The 27,820-nt window shown below is 36.6% G+C and overlaps 1 protein-coding gene across 2 annotated transcripts; it reads right to left on the bottom strand.

The window, feature by feature from the left end:
- Positions 1 to 53: 53 nt before the first annotated feature.
- LOC121861790 (MBT domain-containing protein 1-like) lies at positions 54 to 27,740 on the bottom strand. 2 transcript variants are annotated; one of them, XM_042359702.1, is made up of 16 exons: positions 27,608 to 27,740; positions 21,944 to 22,116; positions 19,308 to 19,499; positions 18,858 to 18,951; positions 18,203 to 18,384; positions 17,489 to 17,740; positions 15,738 to 15,855; positions 14,790 to 15,042; positions 14,406 to 14,530; positions 13,770 to 14,035; positions 13,115 to 13,345; positions 12,470 to 12,704; positions 11,770 to 12,009; positions 11,358 to 11,555; positions 8,313 to 9,055; positions 54 to 4,994 (listed from the first exon to the last, which is right to left on the bottom strand). In XM_042359702.1, exons 1-16 carry the CDS (start codon positions 27,624 to 27,626, stop codon positions 4,815 to 4,817), a joined length of 3,501 nt encoding a protein of 1,166 aa, XP_042215636.1. In that variant the 5' UTR covers positions 27,627 to 27,740; the 3' UTR covers positions 54 to 4,814. The 2 variants fall into 2 exon arrangements, with proteins under 2 accessions (XP_042215636.1, XP_042215637.1); XM_042359703.1 differs by lacking the exon at positions 11,358 to 11,555 and having other exon boundaries at positions 27,608 to 27,718.
- Between the last annotated feature and the right edge of the window lie 80 nt (positions 27,741 to 27,820).

The following is a 27,820-nucleotide window of genomic DNA, read 5'->3' as shown; positions in this document are numbered from 1 at the left end:
CATTTAACAGAATAATAATCAGTACCCTGAGAAGATAAAAACAAACACAGAGAAAAGTTAGACCAGTTTTACTGTATAAATGATTTTCTTAGTACAATAGTGTACGCATGCAATGGTAATGAGTAGACAATAGCGCCTCCTTACATTACTATAAGTTTATGGCAGTTAGCAGTTCACTTGAACACACTGGGTTTAACATCAAAAAATAAAACAAAATATCAAAACACAGCCGCACATAGGTAAAAAGGAGATATTGGGGTCATCTTCACTGCAAGCCCTGTAAAAAACAACAGTGGAAAAAGGGCCTTCATTAAAAGGCACTTTTATGATGAGAAATTCTGCATAAATATTATAAACTAAGAAAACAAAAATTATACTTCATTACAGATATAACAATTCATAATTCTCACTACTATGTGGATGATGAAGCTCTACACTATTGTGTCAATTCATGCAGCTTTCCTAGAATCCACAATGCTAGATAAAAAGAACAAAAACAAAAACAAAAAATATAACATCAAAAGCTTTGGTCAGATTATTATAAGCTTACCCAATATTTCACACCACCTGAATCAAGTACTTTGCATATTACAGTCAATGCCTAGTGAGTAGCGAGGGACTGGTGCTGATAATTCCTCTTGCATAATATCGGTGAGTTACTAAAGTGAACCTACTGCTGCCCGGGGAGGGATGATCACTTGGGCTTCTACTGTTGCCCTGGTGCTGCCTCACGGGGAAACGACTTCGACTTATGCTCATGCCCTAGTGCTGCCCACTGACCAGGCAATGGAGGAGTTCACCTGCTTAACTACATTTACATTATGACAGATAGTACTGAAGTGTCATCATTGTTTACCTTTCATGCTCATAATGGTAATTTTCTGCAGAAATAATTTCAAAATTTTCATTTAATGCTGTTTACCTGCTACCAACTAAATACCAGAAATTACAGCTTACAAGTATAAGGTAAAAAGCTGTAAGTCTAATTACAAAATATGTAATACAGTATTAATGAAAAGAGTAGTAATAATAAGAAAGAAAGTACAGTACAGGCACCCCACAATTTATGATAGGGTTGTGTTCCTGAAAACCCCAGTGTAAATTGAACTGTCATAAATTGAATCCTATTTGGGAGGAGAAAATGTTGCTCCAATAAATAATAAAATGACTTTTTGCAACACAATTAAAATTTCTGCAGGCATAAAAATTAAAAATTCATTATAGGTATACAGTAGTACAATTAGGCAACAAATTAATGTAAAACAGAACTGTAATTCATCTTATCACCTCCAATTTAATATCTAAAGTGATGGCTTATGAGGTCTCCTTCCACTGCTGCTGCTCATTTTACTTACTGGTCACTTTCCTGACATCTCTAAAATGGTAAATTGCTTGGAAAATACCAAAAAATTACTGGAGAGTTGTGTCAAGCGTGGAGGTGGATTTGAAAGATTCCTTTGGCTTACAAACAGTCAAGTGATTGTAACACATTTAATTTAAATTTTCTTTAGATATAATGGGTATTAAAAAATTTCCCACCCCTCGCCCTCAAAATAGAAGATAATATATGTATATAAATATTGTAAAATAAAAAACTATCATAAATTTAAAAGGTGTAAATTGTTTATACAGTGCATCTTGTTAATTAAAAATATTATACATAAATAGTGATCGTAAATCGAGGGACACCTGAACTTGTAATAACGCAGGACTTAGTTGGATATAATGTGGTTTACTCAGTCATAACACCTGGGTTATGAGTGATGGAAAAAAGAGAGAGAAAGAAAGTGAGAGTTCTTCTATCACATAAGACTAGGATATAACGTGCCTCACAAGATATTTCATCCCGTTACTAAAAACACAGTTAAAAATAATCATGAGCACCACAAAATGATGGAATACTCCTCTGCCCTTTGTTAGTCTCCATAGATGCTCCACTTTTACATGATTCTCAATAAACACACACACACAGATATCAAACTTGTCTGAGATGCTGACTTGAAGAAGCTATGGTGTAAGTCTGGTGAGATCTTCTGTAATCTTCTCTGATATATCTTGATTCCCATTCAAAGGCTAATGGAAGGACAGGCAACTAATATGTGTGACAATAACACCCCCTGCCCTGAAACAGGCTGAGGAGTAAAAACTGTATGTGTCCAAGAGGTTTCATAAGTTGAAACTAAGGCTTGAGTTTGATGAAACTACATCAATCCTTGTAATATATTGATTACCAGGATTTCTAAAACAGTTGCATGACCTTGAAAGGAGGTCAAGATTGATGATTAATGAAATGGTTGTCAGACAAAGCTACAGTGTACACCTAGGCGTGTGTATGTCAAATCTATTCTTAAGATATCTTGAATTACAGGGATTTCATAAAAGCAGTTGGTATGAACTTTAAAAATAGGTCAAGATCTCTGATTATCAAATTTGTTTAAGATGGTGGCAACAGGATGTTGTAGTCTATATTGTATCTTTCTTGAAGCATATTTTCTACAAAAGCTTCTGGAATATTAAGTAATGTATGGTCTTGAAAAACAGGTCAGCCACTGATTGTGAATGTATTTACAATGTAGTCTGGGCCTTATAGTTGACAAGTGTACATCAAGTACATTTAAATATCTTGATAATGAGAATTTCCAACACAACAGGCAGAGATCTCGAAAAGCTGATCAAGGTCATTGATCATCAAAGTTTTCTGATATGCCCAATGAAACTATGGTGTAAGACTAGTGGGCAAATATCATATCTTTTGCGATATATATATTGATTTCCAGCTAAAAGCTACGGACAGACGGACGGACAAATGGACGCACGGACAGACAGATGAATCGATAACATGAATGATGACAATGCCCAATGGCCCAGATAAGGGCTAGAGGAAAAAATTGCAAGGCAATGATCTCAAAGCAATGATCAGTGTTTACTCAGGTCTGGTTCTGTTGGGGTTATGTGTAATGAAAGCTATATTTAGAAAGTCTTGGATCAGTTAAATGGATGACAATGATACTGTATGTGTACTGGAGACTAATGGAATTCTTCCACCTATACCGGTTTGTGCAAAGCTGATGCTGGTTTCCCATTCCAACTGCATCAAATACAACATAAGTGTTATAAGATAAGACAATAATACTTAGGAAAAATATACTGCAATATTAATAAATAATGAGTACAAAATACACATGCATAAAGTTTTGAGCATACACCAGGAGTATCATAGATATCAGTCATCCAAAGCCAGTGTGTGTTAAAAGTGTTTGTGTATTTTAGAGGAACCCTCTCCACTGATGCATCAACTACCAGTATCCATCTATCTGGGTTTCATATATAGTTTATCTCCAAAGAGTATTAAAGAGGAATGCACAGCTATCATGCATTTAAGCTAAAACTTACCAGACAGGTTTATAAAATCATAAGAAATTACAAAGATACAGTGAAAGTTTATAAATATATATAAGCCTCACACTTGATATGCAGAAGCACTCCCAACACTAAACTTGTGATGAGTGTGCATGCGGTCAACTGTTAATCATAGTGTAAACATATATCTTGTTGAGTCTTGATAAAAAAAAGCTGGTTGTATGCAAACACCCCTCTGAAACCCTGAGAACGAGATTACGTATTGAAGAGGGCTGTAACAAGCGAGATTTTGCTTGCAGTCAAGAAGTTACATGTTTCTATTTGCTATTTTGATATCTTGAATTTGCTGACTTTAGGCCAAGCCATTAATCACATCAGCCTAAATGCAGCAGCGGAACTACAAGATCATAATTTATGTCGGTGGCCTTAAGTCAATATAACTTAACACATATACACATCATACAAATATGTACACTTCTAGCCTTAGTATTTCAATATACAATATATCTTGTTACCTAATACAGTACAGTACTTTGGAGTAATAATACCTGTCCTTTCTCACTGGTATAAAACTAGAAATACACATTTATTTCTAACAGTCATGATCTGTGTCTTCCATAGTTTGTAGATAAGTCATGAAAGAAAAGTCTGAAGTATGTATTGTGATGTCCCAAATGATTATTATTGTGGATAATATATCACATAACCATAAGCCTTTTTCTTCCATTTTTTTCTATTCCAATCACTTAGTTACTGACAATCCTATTGCATATCTTAAACTTAACACTGCATTACATACACAAAATCTGTCAAATGAATCATTGGTTGAAGCTATACATCACATTACCATGTTACAAACAAAACAATTCTCAAGTAATTACTCTAAAATGTAATAAAAAATGCTTTTCTATGGATGCAACTGCTAGTCTAATTACCCATTACATTTTTAAATACCAAATAAAAATCATATTGCATTTGCATGAACTAACCACAGATGAATTGCATCTTCTTTGTGACACACACAGACATAAGAATGAAAAACAAATGCAGAGATTAAATAAATCAGAGGGTTTATTATTCTTTTTTTGCTGGTAGCAGAAAAAGAGCTATACAATTCATTAACAAATAAATAATTACAATGTCATTCACACCTTCCAGGTAGTGTATGGCTATCGATGATGAAACAAATTTAAGCACAAACCCCATATCTTTTCTGCCTTAAATCTATCACCATTTATTAAGACAAAGACTCATTAAATTGCCTGAGTATGTGCTTAAAAAGCTTAATCACATAAAATTTACGAAATATAGAGTGAAACTAAAGGTGGGAAAGATAATTAGATATATATCTTGGCAAAGAACAAATCTAATTACCCAAATCTTCTCATTAGACTTGTACTGATACCTTAAAACAAGGAACTCCATATTCAGTAATTTCTTATCAACTGTCAGTTTCACGTGAAGGACAGGCCTCTTTTCATTAGGGTGGCCTGGTAGCGTGCCTGGGCTGGGTTGACGAGAGCCAGTAATTGTTGGACTAAGTCGTGGATCTTCAGGGATGGTCCCACCTTCATCCCCGTCAAGTCCATAACCTCATTATGGGAGAGAGTTAACAGCTTGGACCCATGGATGTTCTGTAAGATAATAACAAAATTGAGGAAAGAAAAATTATGAAAATACACTTTAGAATTCATTTTAAATGAAGAATGAAGTGTGTAAGGAGACTACATGAAGAGGTGTGTCTTAACACTTGAGCATGGATATGAAACTGATATTTTTCATAGTCAGGGCAGATGAAGAGTGACAGCAATCAAGATAAGAGTCTGTGAAATTAAAGGTGTCAAGAGAGAAGTCAAAATCTCTCAAGACTTGAAAGGATGAGAAAAATGCCAAAATAGTTTAATATGGGCATAGAGAGACCACAAAAGACAAGAATGGAAAAAATAAAATTGGCATGAGTAACGGGAATGTCATTAAAGTGTTTGACAGGCTAAATAATACTTAGTTAGTCTGAAGGTGATGCTGGAATAATGACTATGCATAGGAGTACAGGTATCTAGATTTCCTTTTCCAAATCCCACATTTACTCTGTATCTCTACTGTAATCTATACTGACTGTATCACAGACATTCTTTGCACTCCAAGATCATCTGAACCAGTTACCTTATCAATAATATCAACATAATTTCATATCCACCTAAAGTATTTTACGTTTCTAACACTCATTTTTCTAGTAATTTTTTCACCCCAAATAGCAATGAACAGACTCTTGAAATCTTTGGAAGGTGTAGCACTACTGAAATATTTGTATCAGAGAAGGTAGTATTCAGGTAGGTGAGATGAAGAGAACTGGAAGTAAATATCAAGAAATGGATGGATGGATGATAAAATAAATGAGGGAATAATGAGAGAAATATGGTACAGTAGTGCTAGTAGAACTGTAGTTGAGAAGGGAGCGAGAAGAAGCTAGACACATGCCAAGATGGAAAAGGAGAGAACAAAAAAGGTTAACAAAAACAAGGCATAGTAGAAACAGAGGAAAACCAAGCTTTAATGTGGCGGGAAATTTTGTAGGAGTAAACATGTGAGAGGAGCAAACTGGTGCAATCTGTAGAAATGTTTTAAAAGGGTCAGCATTGGTCTACTGACAAAAGTAGTAGTGGAAGAAAACCAACATATAATACAGTAAGAATAAACAGACTACAGCTCAGATTGTCTTAATTGTAAACTTAGATGGGAAAATTTAAATGATCCTTTCAGCAAAAATGAAATGAAAAAAAAATAAGTAAATAAATAAAAATATCGTCAGTTTTTCATTTTATAAAAAGTGTAATCCACATGCCTGTATATACCGTATATGAAATGAAATGTGTGGTTTATCTGTAGGCTGGCAAGAAGATACAAGCAAGTGCAATGTGGGTGACAGAAATATCTTATTCATGTAGTATGTGAACATGTACTGTACTGCTATTAGACTGTGTGTTGTTTTACTAAGGACAGCCTGCAGCATTGAGGCACCAAACTAATTCCAAGTACTATAGTATAACCTCAGAAATCTGCCACTGTTAAGAGCAAGACCGTAATGGATCTGTGAATTTCCTGGTTTTCTTTACGAGGTCATTCCCTCTATGTCCCACCCTTAAAACCATGAAGCATTTCTAAGTTGATATTCACAGGGTAAACCAAGGTTCAGTTTAGCAATGAATAATTAGTAAGGAAAATTTTCATACAAAATACACAGTACAGTACAATGTAATACAGTATCTCCATTAGCTGGAACTCTCCAATATCCGGAATTGAAATTGGCTCGGAATTTTTCCAGGAAAGCTCTCTCCATTCTGGGTCTGTGAATGAGTTTCCAAGGTTAAAAATCAGCTGCATTTTCTAATAAAATTCCACAACTGCCCCCCCTCCTTTTTCCCCCAGGTCTGGGAGCAAATTCCTAGGTTGAAAATCAGGAGCATTTTCTGGAAAATTAAGAGAAATCTCTGGAAACTTCTCCAATTTTTTTCCAGGTCTGGAAACAAATTCCAAGGTTGAAATAATGTTTAGACTCTTGGAAACTTTTCCCAGTAACCCCAAAAATTCAAAATCTCATCCCCGGAAGAGCTCTGCACCAATTATTCCGGCTAATGGGGATGTCACTACAATATATCGCTATATTTTTTCTAGATGCAGGTAATATGAATGCTGTCTGTGAATTTCTTAAGGCAATTACGTTTAATAGCTGTGCACCACCAAACTGAACATTTACATTTCCCAAAAGAGAGAATGTCTCACGACCTCTGCCACACACCCACAAAGTTCTCAGTCAGGTCAACTTCTCAGTCTACCTATGTTAAATTTTTTTTTATTTACTTTGGTATTTATCAGTTATCAAACTCCAAAAATAAACAAGAAATTAAACCTTATTTTCATTAAATTTCCTGCCAATAATGTTAAAAGCAAATTATAGTTTAACATACATTGCTATAAAGTACAATATCCTACATCTTAAAAATACCCCTGTATAGCATAGGAACAGTAAAAAATTCATGAATAAATGTTCAGTACAGTGAGTTCTGCTATAACGCGTGTTTTGATAACGCGAATTTGCTCTAACGCGATTTATGAATTAGGAACGATATTTGTATAACGCGAACGCTTGTTTGCTATAACGCGATTTTTGCTTACTATTTCTCCAATTTTGTGGTACAGTATGAACTGTGAATATAGTAAAGAAGAATATCAACAAGAAGCGTTCTGGTGATAGAATTCCCGGTGATGATCGTAAAAGAAAGGATATAACACTTGAAGAGAAGCTCGATTTTATCAACCTCAAAATCACCCTTCTCCCCCATCAAGTAAAGTGTTACATTTACTGTATGATTTCATTATTAGATATGAATGTAACATTTATTTAGACTGTGCTATCCTTTGTGTTAGGCTAACTACTAAATTTTTTCGATTTCGAGTAATCTGCACCTAACCCTATTTTCTCCATAAGCCCTGTTATTTCTATTACGCGATTTTCTATAACACGATATTTTACAAGAACACAATTATCGCGTTATAGCAGAACTACCTGTACCATGAATATCTTATATACCGGTATATATCTTGAGATTCAAGTACTGTAGTGATCATGGGCACTTGCTAGGCAGTATTACACAGAGCAAGGCCACAAAATCATAGAGCATGCACTGTCACGCACAAAGCTAGCTGTTGTCTGTTTACATCAAGAGCGCAGGCTGCAGAATCTTCAAAATAGTGTGTTGCCTGCTGTCCACAAGCAACAATTTTATTTTTTGCATTTTTATATTATCTACATAAGTACAGGTCTTCTGAGATCCCTGGATGATTGATTAACAGATTTCTGAGAATTTACTAAAGATAGTGTGTGAGTGCTTTCATTGCTGAGTCTGTAGTCTCACCAAGGTTGGTCATATATCTAATGTACAGAAAATACTTACTTGTGATACAAAGTTGTCACAGTATGTGCCACAATCATTTGTCTTTAGGAACTGACCCACATCTTGAGGTGTCCAGAGTTTAGGCTGAACTTTTGATCCAGGTTTTATGGGACCGCCTATGAGTCTTGGAATATATAATTTTTGAGATTCAGTTTGTGCTTTAGATGACAAAACAGACACTTGTGGGGTGCTACATGCTTGAGTAGTAACAGTGGAAGAGACTATGGGAGACTGTGATGTGGTTTTACTCTGTTGGAAGATCCCATTCTTGTGGGTAGGAGGCGGAGTTGCAACTTGAGGTTTAATGGTCTCTTTAGGAATACTTGATGTAGTAGCTGTTGTGCTGCCTTTCAGTGAGGTCAACTGCATTTTGGTGCTTTTAATGACTGGCTGAGTAGCAGTGGTCTGAGTAGTAGCTTGTAGAGTATGTTGGCTGCCCTTTGAGTCTAGCTGTTTACTGGTCAGAAGTGGTTCAATTTTATCTTCTCTGACAGACATAGGCTGATGAGAACTTGCATGACTTGGCTTCTGATGTGTGTGAACAAGATGACTTCTGTTATCTTGAACTTTGCTTTCTGATACACTGGAGGATGTAAGGTTGTGCTGGGTGGTAATGTTCTGTAGATCAGTCTGTGGTAGTGGAGAACTTGCAGTCGAGAGGTTACATGATCTTTCATCTGCATCCCAAGGTTCTCGAGAGCTCTCATTTCCATCTAATGATGCAACTCCAGAAGACGTTTCATCTGTAAAGTAAAAGAGTATTTAAGAATTTAGTTAGTTGTCATGTTTTCATATAAACCATTTCATTACAAATTAAAATGGGGAAATATTTAAGCCAAATCAGCAAGCAAAATTTCGCCATAATTGTTTAAATTCTTGTGCTGCAATTATACTAAATGTAAGTAAACATGCTGCTGTATCTGAAACATTCAGTATGTATGGTGATTCTTATGTTTATAACTTCAAGAAAAACTTGATTAGGTATTCTATGATCTTAGTACTGTATATCTTCATGGCAATCCAGGGCTCTGTTGACCATTTGTTCCTTGCTAATTAACACTATGTCCCCCATTCTTGTCAACTCCCCATCCTCTCTCCACCACCATCCCAGTATTGAGTTTTTATGCAGCAAGTAAATTACTGTTTTCTTAGCGTCCTTTAATGGTGAAGAGTACGTGCCAGATATTGGTGACTCAGCAAATGGTGATAATGATTACAGAAGAAAAATAATTTATAATCCAATTTTTGTCTTACATAAGGAAAATAATAAGACATATTCGATGCTCCTGTTCATCCAGCCCCTCCCGTACAAAAATGTAATTTTTTTTAATATAATTTGATATGCAGTTATGTCAAAAGCTACAAAAACACTTTGTAAAATATTTGTTGAAGAGAATTTAAAAAATATACCTATAACATTATATACAGTATAACTTTACACTTTGTACAATAGAACAGCAAAAATAATATAAATAACAAATGAGGACTTGATCCTAAAGCCCCATTCTATAACTGAGACCAAGTCAGGTGACTCACGTACAACTCACTAGGACCATAGGCTGAAGACCCAAGCTATAACCCTTGACCCAGGTGCTGAATCTAAGTCACTAATTAGTTTTTACCTTCCCACCATACCTAGGTATCTAAAAAGGGACCTTTGGATATGAAGGTTATCACTCAAGGTAATCAGCCTCACCATAAAAAAAAAGCTAGTGCACTCCACATTGGCTTTGATTTCAAACTGTTATTTCTGGGTCAGTAGACTCAGTACTGAGTTGCACCCCACTTAGTGTTACCCATTTGGAGGAGGGAGGGCAAGTGAGTCACATCATCCAAGCTCAGTATCAAACTTTCATTTATGACCTAATACTTGGTTTGGGCAATTCTTGCCTGTTACCCCCAAACCCAGATTTTCCTCCTAAACAAAATTGCCCCCCCCCCCAACCTTGCAAATACAGTCTGTATAAAACATTTTTATGCCATTGCACATATACCAAGTGAAATCTCAACGATGTCTCCTGAATCACGATCTTTACCTTACCTTCAACATAGTATATCCCCCCTTCCTCAGGCCCCAGTGCAAATGCTGGGAAAAAATCCCAGGTAAGTTGTTATTATGTCAGAGTGAGGAGATACTGTACTTAATGTGGTGACATACATTTAATGTAATTCAATGACTGTTTAAAACTTTTTTCTTATCCAAATTCAGTCAGTTGAATGTTTTTAAATCTCCATTTATGAGGGAAACTCATGGCACAAACCTTTGAAAATTCAACCCCAGCCTAGGATTATAATCCTACTCTTTTTTTCTTTTTCTTTTTTGGCTGCTGTTTCTTATAGGAATAGTGTGCAGTTTAACACAACAATAGGTCTTATTAAAGTGTTATTGTGTGACTTGACTTCTGGCAATGGAAAGAAAGCTCTTAGACAGATACCCCCAAATTGAAGAAAGAGGTGAAGTTAAACAAGAGCAAAATTTCATGCTGATACACAGGCAACAAACATGATATAATTTCATTCAGATTATCATAAGATATTTGACAAAAAACACAAAATTTCAAATTCTAAAATGGCTTCAAATACATACAGATGCTGGATGACCAACATCATCATATAACAGACCATCGATGCTGAGCAGTGTGGCAATAAAATGACTCCATGGTCTAGATTTCTAATTAGTCTCAGTGAAGAATCCATTATTTTATGTCGGGCTGTATTATTGTTAATCTGCTTCCTATTACAACAGTAAAATGATACTTTCCAAATAACCTCTGAGTGTGGTGCACAAGACCTAAAAGGCATTTCATGAATATTTACTAGAAAAAACTGTCATTTAGCTAAGTTGCAAAATAATAAATTTTGTTTGTTTACATACACATACATACAAGCAAGTGCATACATACACACACATAGCAACCGATTTATTTCTCCTTACACTCACAATCAACACAAAAAAGGTAAATACTGTATAAATTTTGTCTGGATACAATGCTTCTTTTGTTTTAAATCTTATTACTTTCTCTCTTGCTTGGCCTATGTATGTACCTGAGACATCCTCTTCATCTGACTGGTTGTACGAAGCTGGCAAAGTTCTGGCTCGGGTTGCTCTTACAGGAAGAGTCTTGGTGTTACTGGTCGTGGTTGAGGTGCTCCGGGGAGATCGCCTTGCATCTTTTCTAGCATGGCCTCGTCGAACTCTACTGGCTGTTGAGGAATGCTCTACCTCCGGTGTTGGGAGAAGGTCTGTCCAGTACATATAACTATATTGGGTTTCCTTTTCCAGCATATATTTGTGACATATCACAAAATTAAAATACCTTCTGGTATTAATAACACATCACAAAAAACCATACATTCAATTACTTTTCTATATAAGACAGTAGTGTTAAATAGATGAGGAAAAATAAACTATTTCAAGAAAATGTGTCTGAAACTAACAAGATACATAAATCCTTACCTGAGTTTTCATTCTCACTAGATTTGTCCTGAACCAGCAGAGATTCTGAAAAACCTGTTCCAATAGTCTGAGCCTTGTCCTTGGGTGGACGACCTCTTCTCTTCTGAAACACAGCCGTTGCTGGGCCTGAAGCACTCGCCATCATTAAGTTAACTTTTCCTATCTTCTTGCTCCCCATGGGTCTGCCTCTTCGTCCAGTTTTTCCGAATTTGGCCCCTCCTTTAACTTTCCTCTTTGGTGCTAAAGGTGTAAGAACTGTAATTACAAAAAGCAATTCCTACTTTGCTTCTTTTTTTTTATTATTATTACTTTTAAATTTTTTTCCACGGAGATTTTTTATGACGGTGGAAGCTCTTTTAGCGTATTTCCCATCTAAACATGTGGATACAAGGGTGAACAAGTATGTACAGATAAGAAATACATCGTTCAAGGTACCCCTTGTTGTGTTTAATTGGTTATGTCACTTATTTCTTTTTGGGTCTACTTATCAAGTATCAGCGAGGAAATTTCTACTCTACTTTATCTTTTAACAGAATTACAATCAATATTTATTACCTCTGAAAGTAACAGGTATAAATCATCATAAGTATTAAAAAACAAAACAAAAATATCTGCCGAGGAATATTTTTATTTATCAGAAAAATTATGATAAATATGCTGAAATCACACAACCTTAAACTTAATTATTTGATTCTCTTACCTTGAGACTTTGGTCCCTCCAATCTATAACCAGACATATCACACCAGCCAACAGGGTAAATATCGGGTGAGTGATAGTCTATCCACTGGTCAAAGTCACTCTCCCAGCCATCAAAATGTACCTTGAGCAATCTTCCTTTCACCTGCTTCACCTTGGCCACACAAACTAATCTTGGGTCCATTAAATCTGCTGATTCCAGGGCCATACCTTCCTCAAACCCATGACTTGGTACTTCCTGAATAAAAATTAACATAAAATCATTCAGCAACACAATGCTCAATTACATGTTCTTATTTATTTAGAAAAGTTTATTATATAGAATAAGTTTTATTTTAGTGGTTTATGGACACGTGACCTTAAGGTGCTTAGGTACTGCACTTCAATTACATATATTTTCAGGACTTTCAGCTTATAGGTTATAGCATTTTTCTAGATATAAATATTTATGGGCCTCGGCTATCAAGACTTCCTGGGCCATTCAATGACCATAAGGTAAACAGCTCACCAACTATCTGATAATAATAATTAATGGTTTATTGAAAAAGTTCTGCAGCCCAAAGGCTGACTTGTGTGTTCATGGCAACTTTTAAAATCTTCAACAAATTCCTGCCCAAGTGGCATTCAATTTAGTGATCAATTACTTACTCTATAGAAGAGTGCTGGTGGTGCTGCAGTGGCCTGAGTCTTTTTGAGGTAAAGAAACCAGGAGAACTGTCCCTCATAGCCTCTTGGGGGAGTGAGAGTGATGTTATTCATTTCACAGAATCCAGCGGGAAAGATGCATGGTGAAGTAGCGTGGTAGCAGAACCAGTCTGAACATGTATTGTCCGACTCGTAACTGTCTATTCTTATCATGAGGTAGTTATTGTGTAAGACCTATATGGGAAACAAAAGTATGATATTTACATATAAAAAACATCATCAAATTATTTATGGTTAACAGTTTTCTTCCATATATTTCTAGTCGTATTCCATATAAACATGTAAAACAGATTTGGTTAGTGCAGGCCAGGAAAAAAGTTCTCTCTAAATGAGTTGGTCAATCTTTCAGGACTGGTATTCATATTAGCCGACACATTTTAAAATATAATGAAGTTAGAGAAATTACTACTGAGAGCAAATAACAGGCACTGTGCAGATGAAGTATACAAAGTTTTAGAGAATCTGGAGGTGCTTAAAGGTACAGGTACTATGAAAACATATAGACTCCTGGAGGAGGCTTTCACCCAGTAGTGGAGTGATGTAAGTTTATGATGATGACATAGTTGTAATATTTTAAATGTTATTAACTATTTCTTACCTTCATGACTGTTGCTACACAAATGGCAGACAGGTTAAGAGGGTCTATGGCTTCCAGTTTCATTCCTTCTGAAAAGTTCATCTTAGAGCTGTGGAAATTCGAAGGAATTGGGGTGATGGCAAATAATTCAGGCGGTGCATCATTAGGATCGTAGGTCCCACTGATGCACTTCTCATGGTAGGACTGACTGGCAACAATCTCGTGGCCTACCTCCCGAGACCATCCCACTGGGTGAATTATAGGAGCATCTTCATGACACCAAAATCCTGTACAAAAAATAATGAAATAAATCTATGGTGACAGAAAATAACACCATAAAATTATAATTCACCATCTTCTTTAAAAGACTTCTTATAATCTGTCAGTAGTAACACAGTTCCAATAATTAACAACTGCTTTTTTTAAGCATAGTATCCCCAACGGAGACATATCTGTACAGAACAATAAATAGATGGTATGCACGTAAAGGAAATGAACTGTAGAGATGTTAAGAGGTGGTGAAGAAGCAATTCAGTAGAGGAGGATAATGTAAAGCCAAGGTATTAATCACAATCATTAATCAAAGAAAATCTTAAACTAAATAAAAAAATTTTACCAAATGACCGTAAACCATGAACGACAATGATCAAAGTATACCATTATCATCAGGAGGAGCTCCGTGATATCTGAGATGTAATCTCTTGCCCACTACTTCAGTAACAGTGGCTACTCTCATCTGTGCAATTCTGTTCTTGTCCACAACTTCCACATTCAACCCAGGTCTGTAAAGCAGTCATCTTAATGAATCACTGACAAATAAGATATGAGAAAAGAACAAGTTAATTTATGTCAGAGTTTGGTTAACACATCACAGTTGCACTACATACAAGTTTAAAAAAAAAGGCTGTTATCTAGTATGGTATTATCCTTTACCTCCTACCTAATCACACAGTGTGAGCAACGTACAGGGGGGTACTCTTATTCATATTCAACACACAATACAGTACTTTTATGGACATACATACATAATGTCGCACTCACCTAAACCTCGATTTCTGACTTTCCACAACACGAGACATAAAGTTGGTTGGTAAAGTACGAGCACCGGTCAATCGACGCATCAGAAATTCTTTCCAGTCCCGGTACTTATGCTGGATAGTGCGTGGTGGTATTAGTGGACGACCCTGTGTTGCACACCATCCAACTGGGTGTACTTCTTCAGAACAAAGATCAACCCAAATGTCTTTAGAACTGTCTTCCACGAAACCCTCAAACCGCAACTTAGCTTTGTAACCTAAAAGAAAAGAGCGAGCCATAATCAGCTTTAGGGGAGTGACAAAATATATCATGTACGGGTATACCACAAACTGTTTAAGGGGGAAATTTATATTAACTCAACATGATCAATGAATTTACTACACCATTTTCTTATCAGTACCATACTTTCTTATAACACAATATGAAAGATCTCTAAGTTGTTATACACCACTAAGGTTCTCACTAACTCACCAAAAATGCACAATACCTAAAGACTATAGATAGAATCTTTTTAAAATATACTCATTCAATTTGCCAGCCAGATTCATCTTTTATCTCTTCACTACTGCTATTTGCATTAGCATTTTTTCTGTGGTACTTCAGGAGAACTGGGGAACCCTTGACTTATTAATACTTGATGTTTACACTGTAGTAGGTCTGGTGTTAATGAGATCTATGAAGATAATTACAAGGGGATGGGAAAACAAGGAACTACATTGCTCATTATCAAAGAGTATTTCCAACTGTGATATATGCAATAGAATGTAATGGTATGCTCTATGGAACAACAAAACATATATTACTTGTTTTAAAAACCTGTGAACAATTTGTACAAAAACAGAGATAACACCAACAAAATTCTGCATAACATCTTTGGTTTTCAACCTGTGAATTACTGTACTACAGTAGTGTACAAATCAAAACCTCTTGAAAACATTATCCAGTTCTTACCTGCAATAGCAACAACAGTAGCCACCCAGAATGCATCCTTTGTGACACCTTCCTCTCCACAGGCCACTTCTACCTTCATTCCAGCACTCATCTGTTCCCAGCACTCAGACATGGGTGCCTGTCGTACATCACATTTGCACATTTTAGTGAAATATGACATTTTTATATACTGTAATAATACAGGATGCATTTAGACATCCCACCTAAGAAATCTATGAATTTCATACCATAAAAGAAATGGAAATTATACTATGTACTCATATATACTCACTTGATATGAGTACTATACTGTTTTCATTACAAAAAAGTACAAGTCACTCTACTGAAATAAAAGGTTTTCATCAAAGTAGTTTACTTATACATGTACTGTACTGTACGTGCACTTGGACTTCTAAAAACTTATAGGTTTATTATTTCATAATGATTGAATCACCTCGTCCTATAATCAAGCTACCTATGCTACCTGTATGGTCTTCCAAAACAAACATGCCCATTCATTCTCTTTCATTCCCATTTTTTATACCTTTCTTTTAATAACGTTAAGTTTATGGACAGGAGAGTGGGGATGGTAATACCACTTTATATCCAGTTATCAAGGGGGAAAGGGGTGAAATTGGAGAGTTTGAATATGCATAGTTGTTATCATTGACAAGAAGTGCAAGTCTGGAACTGTGGTAAGTGAAACGAACCTGGATGACCTATTCTTGAGCAAAACAAGAGTTAATGGCAAAGGAGCTGGGACATGTTAGAAGTATAGAGTCAGGATGTGTATGAAACAATAAGAGTGAAAGATGTGGCAGTGATGAAATGTGTAGTAGTGTAGTATAATTTAAGGGATCTGCCTGAGATTATTATGGATCTCATTAAAAATAGGATTTAAAAACTGGTGCATAAGCACCAAAATGAGAAAAGGGAGAAGGAAAGAGAGGAGTTTTGGGAACATCTGAACTGAAAGCTTGAGGGAGTGTGTGTGATGGGGGTCTGTAGGTGATAGGGAAGTGGAGGAGATTGTGGGGAATATGGAGAGCCAGGGGAGAATTTTTTTTTATCTACCTACTCAAAACTGAAAAAGGTAAAGCAAGGGCAGATCCAGGGAGGGGGTCCTGAGGGTCCAGAACCCCCCCCCCTTTCACCAGAAAACTCCAATACTTTTTCTTTAATGTAGTATTGTACTCAGGCATTTTTGTACAGTAAAAAGTATTTACTATTGACTTCAGAATATCTCCTAATATCAAGAGTGCATGGCTTCAAAATGGCCTCAAAATGCCCATACTGTGCTCACCATGTTCCCCCCTCCTTGATATTTCTGGATCTGCCCCTGTAAAGCCTTTTAAATATATTGTAGCATAAATAGGTTTTTACTCTCCTTTCTCTAAGTTTTCATGTTTGGTATTCTTATGTGCTGTACCAACCATCTTCATTGTTTATAGTGTTTGTAGTGATAATGCTTCACATTTTATGAATTTATATATTTCAGCTATTTGTCTACTGTCTGCACCACATGTATTCATTTATATACTGTGCCTCAGTGGCATTATGGGGGGGTGGGGGGCACCAGATAGAGATCAGGATAAGAAGCAATGGGTTTATCAACAAGACACAAAAACTCACTCTATCTACCCCAATATGTTACAATCATAAGGACATACATTATATATTATACTTAAGTACAATACCTAACTCATTCTTAATCCCAGTCTCTTCAATACTAGACTCCTCACACTAATGGACAACATCTTTGATATACTTACATGTCTGAAACAGCTAACAGGCACTGCTTTAAAATTGGAGTCCTCGAGGTATGAAACAGACCAAGAAAATGTCCCTTCCAGATCGACTGTGGACTCAGGTGGGGGAAGGCAGTTGGGTGATGCAACTGGTTCTGGAGGCACTGTGGGTGGCTGAGGTTGCACCACCTGGCTAGGTTTAGAGGGTGCTGCTGCAGTAGGGGATGGTGGGAGGTCACTGGCTGGTTCTGGCACCAGTGCTGGTTGACCAGTAACCTGCAACACACACAAAAATATTTTAGATAACTTGAGAATATGTGATAAAATGTTCCATTATTGCTTTTTTTTTTCGAGCACATGTGAGCTCCACTAATTTATGTGGAGTGGTAAATGCTCATTTCACTAAGTGGGTACCTGAATACTGGACCAGGACAGATGGATAGAGAGTACTGTACTAAAAAAAAAGGTTCATAGGGGTCGTTGTGTAGTACAGTAATGGAGATCTTGACAATACAGCATACCAACAGCAAACTACCTTAGCATAATATTTAGGCATTAAGGTTAATATTTAAAGGACAAAAAAGTGGATAATTAAAGTATTGTAATAATGTAAATAGCGATAACCCAAGAACTCTTAACATGATCTGTTACCTGAGAGTTCATACACATGTATTAAAAGATGCAAACATTAAAATAAATTCCCTGTATTAAATTGAACTTTATGATTTTTTTACTTACCTTTAGTACAGGTAGTGACTTTTTCTCTGGTTCCTCCACTACCTCCTTCTCAGTAATGTGATTCTCCAGCACCTGTTGGGAGGGTGGCAGAGGCCCTCGTGCACATGCTAAACTACAAAATTTTCGTTCCTTCCCATAAAATGCATGTTTGACTCCAATGGCACCACACTTTTCACACACAGCTGTTTTGAGATAAATACATCTAGTTACAGTATATCTAACTTTATATGAAAGAATAAAATAATATTGATGAAAATTTAAAATCCCACTACATGAAAGACTTTAGAAATGGCAAAGTTTTGTGAGTGAAAAGCAGAAAAGACTCTGTACCTTAACTACTTTAGCAAACAACATGCCCAACAACCTTTCTCACAGAACATGAGATTAACACAGTGAGTAGATTCACTACTGTCTCCTAATTTTCTTGACTGATGAAATAATGAATCCATCACATCGACAGAATTTGATTGACAAGATCATTATATCCATTGATTCAGCAGAATATTAATGAACAGGAATCATTTTGTTTTGCACTACCTAGGGATTTTGTTCTGCATTTGCATGGAAGGTAGGAGGTTTACATAGCTCATTAATTCACAAAAGGACTATGAATGATAAATATAAATGTAATTCTCCATCCTGAAACCACACTTACCCATTCCTTCTCTCATGATTGGAATAGCATTGAGGTCGGTGTCCTTTTGGTATGCAATCGGAGTCTTGAGCTTTAGTGCTGGATGGTGATGAACCTTAAACAAAAGAAATATTTGTTTGAGTTAGTGTACAGTACTTGTATAAACATAATATAAACAGTTAGACATACAGTATTATCATACATTCTAATCGTGTATAAATATACCGGTAAGCACAAACCAGCACCTGAAACTTGGCTAACTGAAGTCAAACTACGTTTCTGAAGAGTTTCCATCATAATTTTGGATGTTTACAGGGTGACCATAGTTTACAATATATTTTTGTGGAGGGTTTTCCAGGATTGTACTGTAACCTCTTTGTAAATCAAGATCAGTTTTAGCTCATGATACAACTACAAGACATTTAATACATACAAAATGTCCTTAAAAGACCTCATAACACTGATTGCTACCTTGGGTTTCTTGGACTTGGGTATAGGCGGTGGAGACTCGTCCGCTTGGCCCACCATGCCAGGCTCGGTGATGGGTGGTGTTCCCTGTTGTTGCATAACATGACTACCGGACGAGTCTTCATCATAACCGTCATAGGATTCATACATATACTCTGGCTGGGTGATGTAGTCTCCGGTGTTGGGATCATACAGCTGAGAAAGAATTAAAATGATTGATATAATGGTCTATCAACATGTGACAATCATAGTTTTATAACATGAATACTGTACAGGTTACACATCAATTGTCCCACTGACTTGGAAACACTTATGAATTAAGTGAAATCACATTAAGCAAACACTAAGACACTGAGATACCATACTGTACATGTAATATGATAGGGATGCTTGTAGGTGTGGGTGAAGAGAGGGGAAGAATACCGTGTAACAATTAAGTACTATACAATACAATATATGGTGTTATTATAAAAGTGTATTATCTTGTACAGTAGGGTCGGAATATATAGTGATTTTTTACTTTTTTATATAGCGACTACCAAAATTTCGACATTTTCCAATATATAGCGATAAATCTATTTATTTCGTGAGGGAAATCGGGCAAGAAATATTTCAAATTTACCGCCATGGCAAACAAATGTGTTATTTGCTCACCAGAGGTGCCACCATGGCTGCTCACTCATGCATTCACGCTCGCCCGCACAGTCTTTCTGAATGAGTGACGGGTCAGCAGCCAACTCTGCTGCAGATTCCGACTTCTAAGGTGAGTGTAAATGGGTTGCTAGTGACGTGAAAAGTGAAGTGAAGAGAATGGAAAATATTTAATAGTATCACTAATATTTTTGGTTTGTTCGTTTATGTAGGTGTGGGATTGTCAAGTGAGGGTGGCAGTGTGGCGTGTGCTGCCGAGTCTGGTGTTTCTTGATATTAATATTGAAAGAAAATGGTGTTCCCGAGTCTAGTGTTCACTGGTGCTTTAGTTAGTAAGAAAATAAACTCGTTCATTCAAGTTTAGTAACTTTTATTGGCCTACAGAACCTAACTCTATTTTTCCCATTGATTACATGTACTGTAATTATATATCGCAATTTAGTATATGGCAAACATCCATGGACCCTATCTCACAATATATCTCAACCCTAACGTACCAAATTTTAAAACAAAACATTATTAAAACAAAAACAGATCCAAGTGCTCAGCAGCTTTTCCATAATCAAAGAGCAAGAATAACTAACTTCTGTTGTAATCCTGGAGTAACACTCTTACAGTAAGCTTTTATTTTGTCTGCATGTAGCTACCAGGCATGGAGATGAAGCCACGCCTCCAGGTTCGAAGCCAAAGCCAAGGTTATTCAAGGCGTCATGAAACCTTAACACATGTCTGATACCAAAATTCATCTTTTAAATTATTTTAGAAACGATAAAGGTTTCTTACAGAATTTGTTTGATTGCTTCTAATACAGTACTGTATTATAATTTGAAGTCGTCCAGTGAAGTAAACCCACAAATACTGGCAGATCCACGATTTTATTGGGGTGGGGGGAACAGAAATAAAGCCAGAGAAAAAGTCCCAATTCTGGCTACAATAAAAGGTAAATTAACACAACCAAAAGCATTTGAAGGCAGTTGTTAAATGACTATACATGACTGCCACAGACTGACAACACAATACAATACTGCACAGTACTGTATATCAAGGCATTATAGATGCTGTACTGTACTGTAATCTCTACATCATAATAACATGACCTCACACCTGACTCCTGGTCAAGAAATTTTAGGGGATTAAACAACCTGTTGTCCCAATGACCTCACCGGACTTACATTAATCCATTTCAGCTTGATGCCACGATGCCCACTTTTTACAATGATTTATTATTTTTTTTTATTTTAAGCATTAGTAAATCAATTCTGTGCATTCATCTATAGAGACTGCTTGAAATATTAACCCTTTCGCTGCAATTCCAGCACTTGTCATTTTATTCGGGCTACCGTCAGACGATTTTATTCAGCTTAGGGTAACTTCCTGCAGCCAAAGGGTTAAACTTAAATGAGAGGATTCAACAATTTACCTTCCATTTAAAGATAGACATGTTGACTTCAAAGATGAACCTAAGAAGAATGAAGATGGTTAAATAAATAGAAAAATATATACCATATACAATAACCAGCCCCCTAAGCTTAAATAAACGCCTTTTCATATGTAATCATATCTACATCCATCTAGGTTGCTCGATGGCAACCTTGTTCATGATTTTACGAATGTCTAATTATTTTGTAAGGTGAATCGGCATCAGAGCCAGGCACCTGTGATCACCTACCATAACTTCCACCCCCCTCCTTATAATCTGGTGTCGGTGGCAGTAACCCTTGTCACGTAAGGTCATAAATCCTGTCATCTTACGTCTAGTCTCTCAGCTTGGTGGTGTCTTTGAAATGTTGACGACTTAACACCAACCTGATTGTAAGGGGTTATGTATTCATGTATCCCCCCCCTCCCCCAGGAACTATACACACACACACACACACATAATCGGGCCAGGAGAAAGGTATAGAAACTAGAAGGTGGGTAGATTGTTTATACAGATGTGAGCCATTAAAGAATAAAATCACCAATAAAACCATGTATAAATACTGTACCATCTGTGTGTGTTGGGGAGCTGTGGGCTCACTGTAGGAGACTGGTGTAGGAACAAGTGGTCGTGGGTGATCTGATAGCAGGGGAGCTGTTGTGCCCGTGTTCAGCATCACCTCGGCTGGATCAGCTGGGTTGAACGACACTCCTGTCACTCCGTACCAAAGCATCCCCAGGTCTGTAGAGAGATGAGTTAGATGTTGATTTCATTACTAAGGCTCAATATTATGAGCTAGTGTCCGAAGATCAAATAAAACAAAATTAATCTCAGACAATACTAATGAGGAAAACACTACAGATTAAACTTTGGGGTAGACAATATTATTGATTACAGTAAGTACAGTACACTGCACAGGTACTTTCAATTAGTTCAGTGCATATTATGGTAATGCAACTTACCTATAATAATAGTACAACAAATCTAAAACTAGCCCTCCTTATTTGATAGGAAGAAGCCATCGTCTTTTGAGATATGTTAACAATAATCCTGTATAAACAAGGATCAATTCCATACTACTGTAAAGTCAGTATTTAGATATTTATAGTATACAGGTATACCTCACTATATAATGCCTTGCTATTTGTTCTTTTACTTACACAGTACATTGTTGAGGAATTATGTTTTAGTCTTAAATTTTCAAAATAATATTAATGTGACAGTAGCGGACTACTTTGGACAGCCCCATAATGCTAAACAACCCCAAAATTCCTCCACTTCTCCCCAGTATCAATTATGCATTTCTGCAACATTTGCCTGATCTCATCTGTTTACAGTGATTAGAACTCTTGGCACTTCATGCTTGTTTTGAAATCATGATTGTTAGAGGTGCCACTGACAAATCATGAAAGAAAAGCAAAATTTTGCATGTCAATACAACAAACTCCTATTGTGAATAATGGTCAAGTAAAACAGAGAACTGTATTGTAGTAGAGAATCGAGGGACGCGAGGGAACGTTGTTCAAGATATACCCGTCTAATGACTGTGTTAAACTGGAAAAGGATCATGTCTTGTGAAAGCCTTAACTAAATGGTGAATTGTGTAGAAATGTAAAAATGCTATGGAAACACATTTTAACAGAGAAATAAATGCATTGTATGTTGCTACCACCAGTCTTTTTCAGGTGATTCAACAATACTTACTTCTTTCAGGGATTTAGACCTGTATTAGTGCTTCTTAATTCAGCATGATAAATTATCGGCTTTATATTTTTAGCATTGAGATGACTCCTTGACAGACAAGGTGGCTGCTTTATGGTAAAATGCAGGGAAGACGGAAGATCTCACTCTATATTTGCAAGATGGCAACTCATCACTGTAATGTATTGTTCGGCACTGTAAACAAACAATGCTAAGTGGTGGAGTTTTGCCCTGTTTGCTCCTAAGGCAGATCTCAAATTTAGGAGGACAGCAGTTGAAAGTTGAGTGTGGATTTCTTAAATGTGTTGTATTCAATGTAGACATAACTGACATCAACTCAGTGTCACTGACTATTGCTGCACACACAGTGATGGTCCACACTCCGCCACGAAAACACGTCAATATTTCCCCCTATCCTACTTCTCCTAAAAATAACATTATCATTTAAGCCATCATCTGAATGCCTTTTTAATACCAGTACTGCATACTGTAGTGTATATGTTTAATGAATAGAGCAGGGGTGTCAAACTTATGGCCCACGGGCCAAATGTGGCCCTTGGGATGGTCAGCTGTGTGGCCCGCAGGATGATGGTAAAATTTATCAGCCCGTGAAATTATGATAGAAACAGATATGAAGAAAAAAATACAGATACGAATAAGTCAGTAAATTCCGGAATGATCTTTACATCATTGTGGCAATAATTGAATTTATAATGTTAATGCTAGCACAGTGACCCCTCGTTTAACGAACGCCTCGGTTAACGAAATTTCGGTTAACGAACTGCCTTCCATAAGGATCTTCAATTCGGATAACGAACAAAAATTCAGTTAATGAATTTCTTACGAACCGACCTCAACATGTTTTCGCTTGCACTGGCCGGGCAACCAGCTTTAGTATCAGTCCGCCAATACATTAATCGGTTCTAGGGCTTAAATTCCTAACTATTTTAGTAAATATCAAGAAGTTTATACTATTCAATAATTTTAAAAGTTTAATATTCAATTTTTTTGTCATTTTAACAATTATTGAACATAATTGAAGGTAAAGTGACTAGTTTAAAGCGCAGCATCCAGCCTCTTAACACAGCAAACAGGCGTTAGTCTCTCTCTGTTTTCACTGGAGGTAACATCTTGCTTGAGACTCTCTTCAACTAAACGCTTTTTTTCTGTGTTTCCAAGCAAATTATTGGTCATTTTGAAATATATTTTACATATTGACAATATATAATGCAGTGCAGTGTTGATTTAAAGAAAATAATCTTGAAATACACCAAGAGAACTAAAATTTTATGGGTGAAATGGTGCCATGGGGTGACTTCTCTTCTTCCTTCTCCTCCACCCCCATTGTAATTCCCATCATCATCATCATCCAGGAGCCTTCTACATACACACCTCAAAGTAAGTGAACTTTTCTCCCATTTTGGTTGAATTTAGGAAATTTTCGGTGAGCTGGAACCAATTACCCAAAAACCCATTGAAACAATGGTTTCGGTTAACGAACGACCTTCTGGAACGGATTGAGTTCGTTAACCGAGGGGTCACTGTAATAACACTATTGTAAAGGGAAAATGCTTATAAATTGAAATCACTAAAGAATTAAAAATCGAAGCCGCAGCCATTACTGGCATCAGAACAAAGGCAGCAGCCAAACATTACAACACCAGGCTAAACAGACGAGGAGAACTAATGTGCGCTGTTGGACCCTCTCCATTTCCTTGGAGAAATCGTGAGTTATAATTCGCTTTTTAATCACTCAGTTATCTATAGCTATGACTAACTATATGTGATGTGCAGTCAATCCTTAGAAATGAAAAGAATATATAAGATCTGTAGGGAAACTTTGCACACATGACGGTCGCATCAAACCCGCTAACCACCGCCTTGTGCTAGGGTTCACCAGTGTACGGGTTCAGTCCAGGTTCATATTTTTTTTTATTTTTTTGCACATTATAAAACATCTATCTATGTAAAATGAATTTTACATACTTAAGATCAGACAAACCCAAATGAGGTGTTCCTGGTTAACCAATGTGTGAAGCTGTAAACTTCAATCCTGCAAATATGTGATATGGCACTTGTGTTGGCCCTGAAGAGGGTAGCTAAAATAAGAATTGGCCCTCGAAAGGTTTTGAGTTTGACACCACTGGAATAGAGTACCGGTATAATAAATCTAATAGTAAATACCCATAAGCACAGGCAGTCCCCACTTCAGATGAGTTTGCACAACACAAGATTCACATCAGTACATGGAACCAATTAAGGAAACTGTTTAATTAACAGGAAAACATTTCGGATTAACACAAGCCACAACATATCACTGTCATCATGCCAGCCCGTCTCTGACACAAGAACGCAAGAACATAAGAATGGAGGAAACTGCAGCAGGACTATTGGCCCATACTGGGCAGTCCCATTTACACCCAACCCCTATTGCTCATATACCCACCCAACCTATGTTTGAAGCTATCCAGCGTATTCGAGTTAATGATGATATTTAGTAACTTGTTCCATTCATCCACTACTCTGTTTCCAAACAAATGTTCACCTATTTCGTGCCTAAATCTAAATTTGTCTAATTTAAAACCATTGCTACGAGTTCGCTCCTGGTTGGATAGTTTGAGTACCTTTGTAATGTCCCCTTTGTTCAGCCCTGACTTCCATTTATACACCTCTATCATGTCGCCCCTTGCTCTACGTCCCTCGAGGGAGTGCAAATTAAGATGCTTTAACCTGTCTCTATACTCAAGGTTCCTAATGCCCGGGATAAGTCTTGTCATTCTCCTCTGGATTCTTTCCAAGGATTCTATATCCATTCTGTAATACGGTTACCAGAACTGAACTGCGTAATCCAGGTGAGGTCTCACAAGCGCTAGATATAATCTTAAGATGACCTAGCTAGTCTTGTAACTAACACTCCTTTGTATGAACCCAAGTACTTTATTAGCCATGTTACGAGCAAAAACACAATGTTTACTTGGCTTAAGATTCCTACTTATCATTACTCCTAAATCTCTCTCGCAGTCGGATTTCACAATGGCATCGTTATTCATCTGGTATCTGGTTTCACTGTTTACATTTCCTATACTGAGTACTGTGTTCATTTTTAGGGAAATTTTTAGTTTCAGATATATGCCGCCACCCCACCGGATACTAAATTCCCACACAAGTGGGCAAGGCTTTGAAACTGTGGGGTTAAAAATATGAATATACATAACCTTACCAAATCAAACCCTGACCTAATCTTACCCTAACCTAAAATACAGTAAATCCCAAAGTATTTTCATAAACATACCTACTGTGATTAATGGTTATGTTGGGTGGTTTTCCGTCAATGTTATCTGAATTATAGCCCCCACATTTTCCACCAGCTTCAAAGCCCAGCTCACTTGTGTGGGAATTTAGTATTCTGGGGGGGAGGGGGGGACCATATATCTTAAACTACACATTTTCCCTAAAAACGAATATCACCACTGAACACATCCGTTGGTATTATCTGGATTATTGCCCCCAAACATTCTTAAGTTGCTGGTTGTGTGTGAGTGTATGGAACAGTATGAAACAAAGTACTTACCAACATAAACATTGAAGATACATTTACCAAGAGACATCATACAGCTGTATTAATCAAAAACTGCGAGTATATTACCCAAACTGCCAATACTGTGCTCATCAATTTATGGAATTTTCAGGTGGTAAGAAAGCTTTTATCTTCTATTGTAAAATTTCATGTTCTTAATTAAGGTAAATACTGTACATTCCTCCAGTATCACCAAATGCAAAAAAATAATAAAGTAAAATGGTAGAAACAATAAAAGAAATTCTAGACACTTATAAAAACAAAAACAAAAATACATAAAATTTTTAAAAATAGATTAAAACAAAGACAGAATCCCACAAGACGGTATAACAACCAACTTTCAGATCATTAGGTCAGGTCAAGTCAGGTCAGGTCTGGGTGGATCATATTTACTCTACCACGTGTTTACTGCCATAAATGATTATTTCTATACAAACTATGGCGCATCTCACTCACGGGTAATATTAAAAACCCAACCAACATCAATACTAACATCCATTATAATTACCATGATGTCGATTTTAGTCCTGAACAAAGATAGCATACATAATATACTCAAATGTGTACATCTAAGACCAAATGACACACCAATATGATGTTTTTCAAAATAAGAACAGGTTATAATACGTTAGTAGACACAATAGGTAAGTCACCACCACCTTGCCTGACACTACATCACTAATAACCAAACCAGGTCATTATTGTCAAGTTGTTTCTATGACAAGTTCTCAAAATGTGTTTTCCTATTATGATGTACTTGTTGGTCGATTAAAATGTTGTTTCCCTTCCTACACGTAGTAATAATGCCTTTGTTATTATCACATTGTTTGAGATAATTTACCTCAGAGCCAGCGGCAGTCTACAGCATCAGCCACATTAACAGATTATATTAACGACTCTAAATATGATAAAGCTCTATTATACTACGACTTAGCTATTCCCAGATGTACCTACCATCTTGGGATGCCATCATTGGGTACAGAGAGACAACTTTTGAGCATCAAATGAGATGAATTTGGAATTTATCCAAGCTTCACTCACAACCGCATCGATCAAACCAAACAATACAACTACGACTGCGCAGGCGCGAGCATTTTTATCTCTAATTTTCATGGAGTTCCCAAAAACATTTAAAAAGTTAATTTTCTACAATATTAATAATTCATA

This window comes from Homarus americanus, unplaced genomic scaffold, assembly GCF_018991925.1.
Source record: "Homarus americanus isolate GMGI-L3 unplaced genomic scaffold, GMGI_Hamer_2.0 scaffold8148, whole genome shotgun sequence".
Lineage (NCBI taxonomy): Eukaryota > Metazoa > Arthropoda > Malacostraca > Decapoda > Nephropidae > Homarus > Homarus americanus.
Note: the sequence above shows the minus strand (reverse complement) of the source record. Positions and strands in the feature narration are given on the sequence as shown.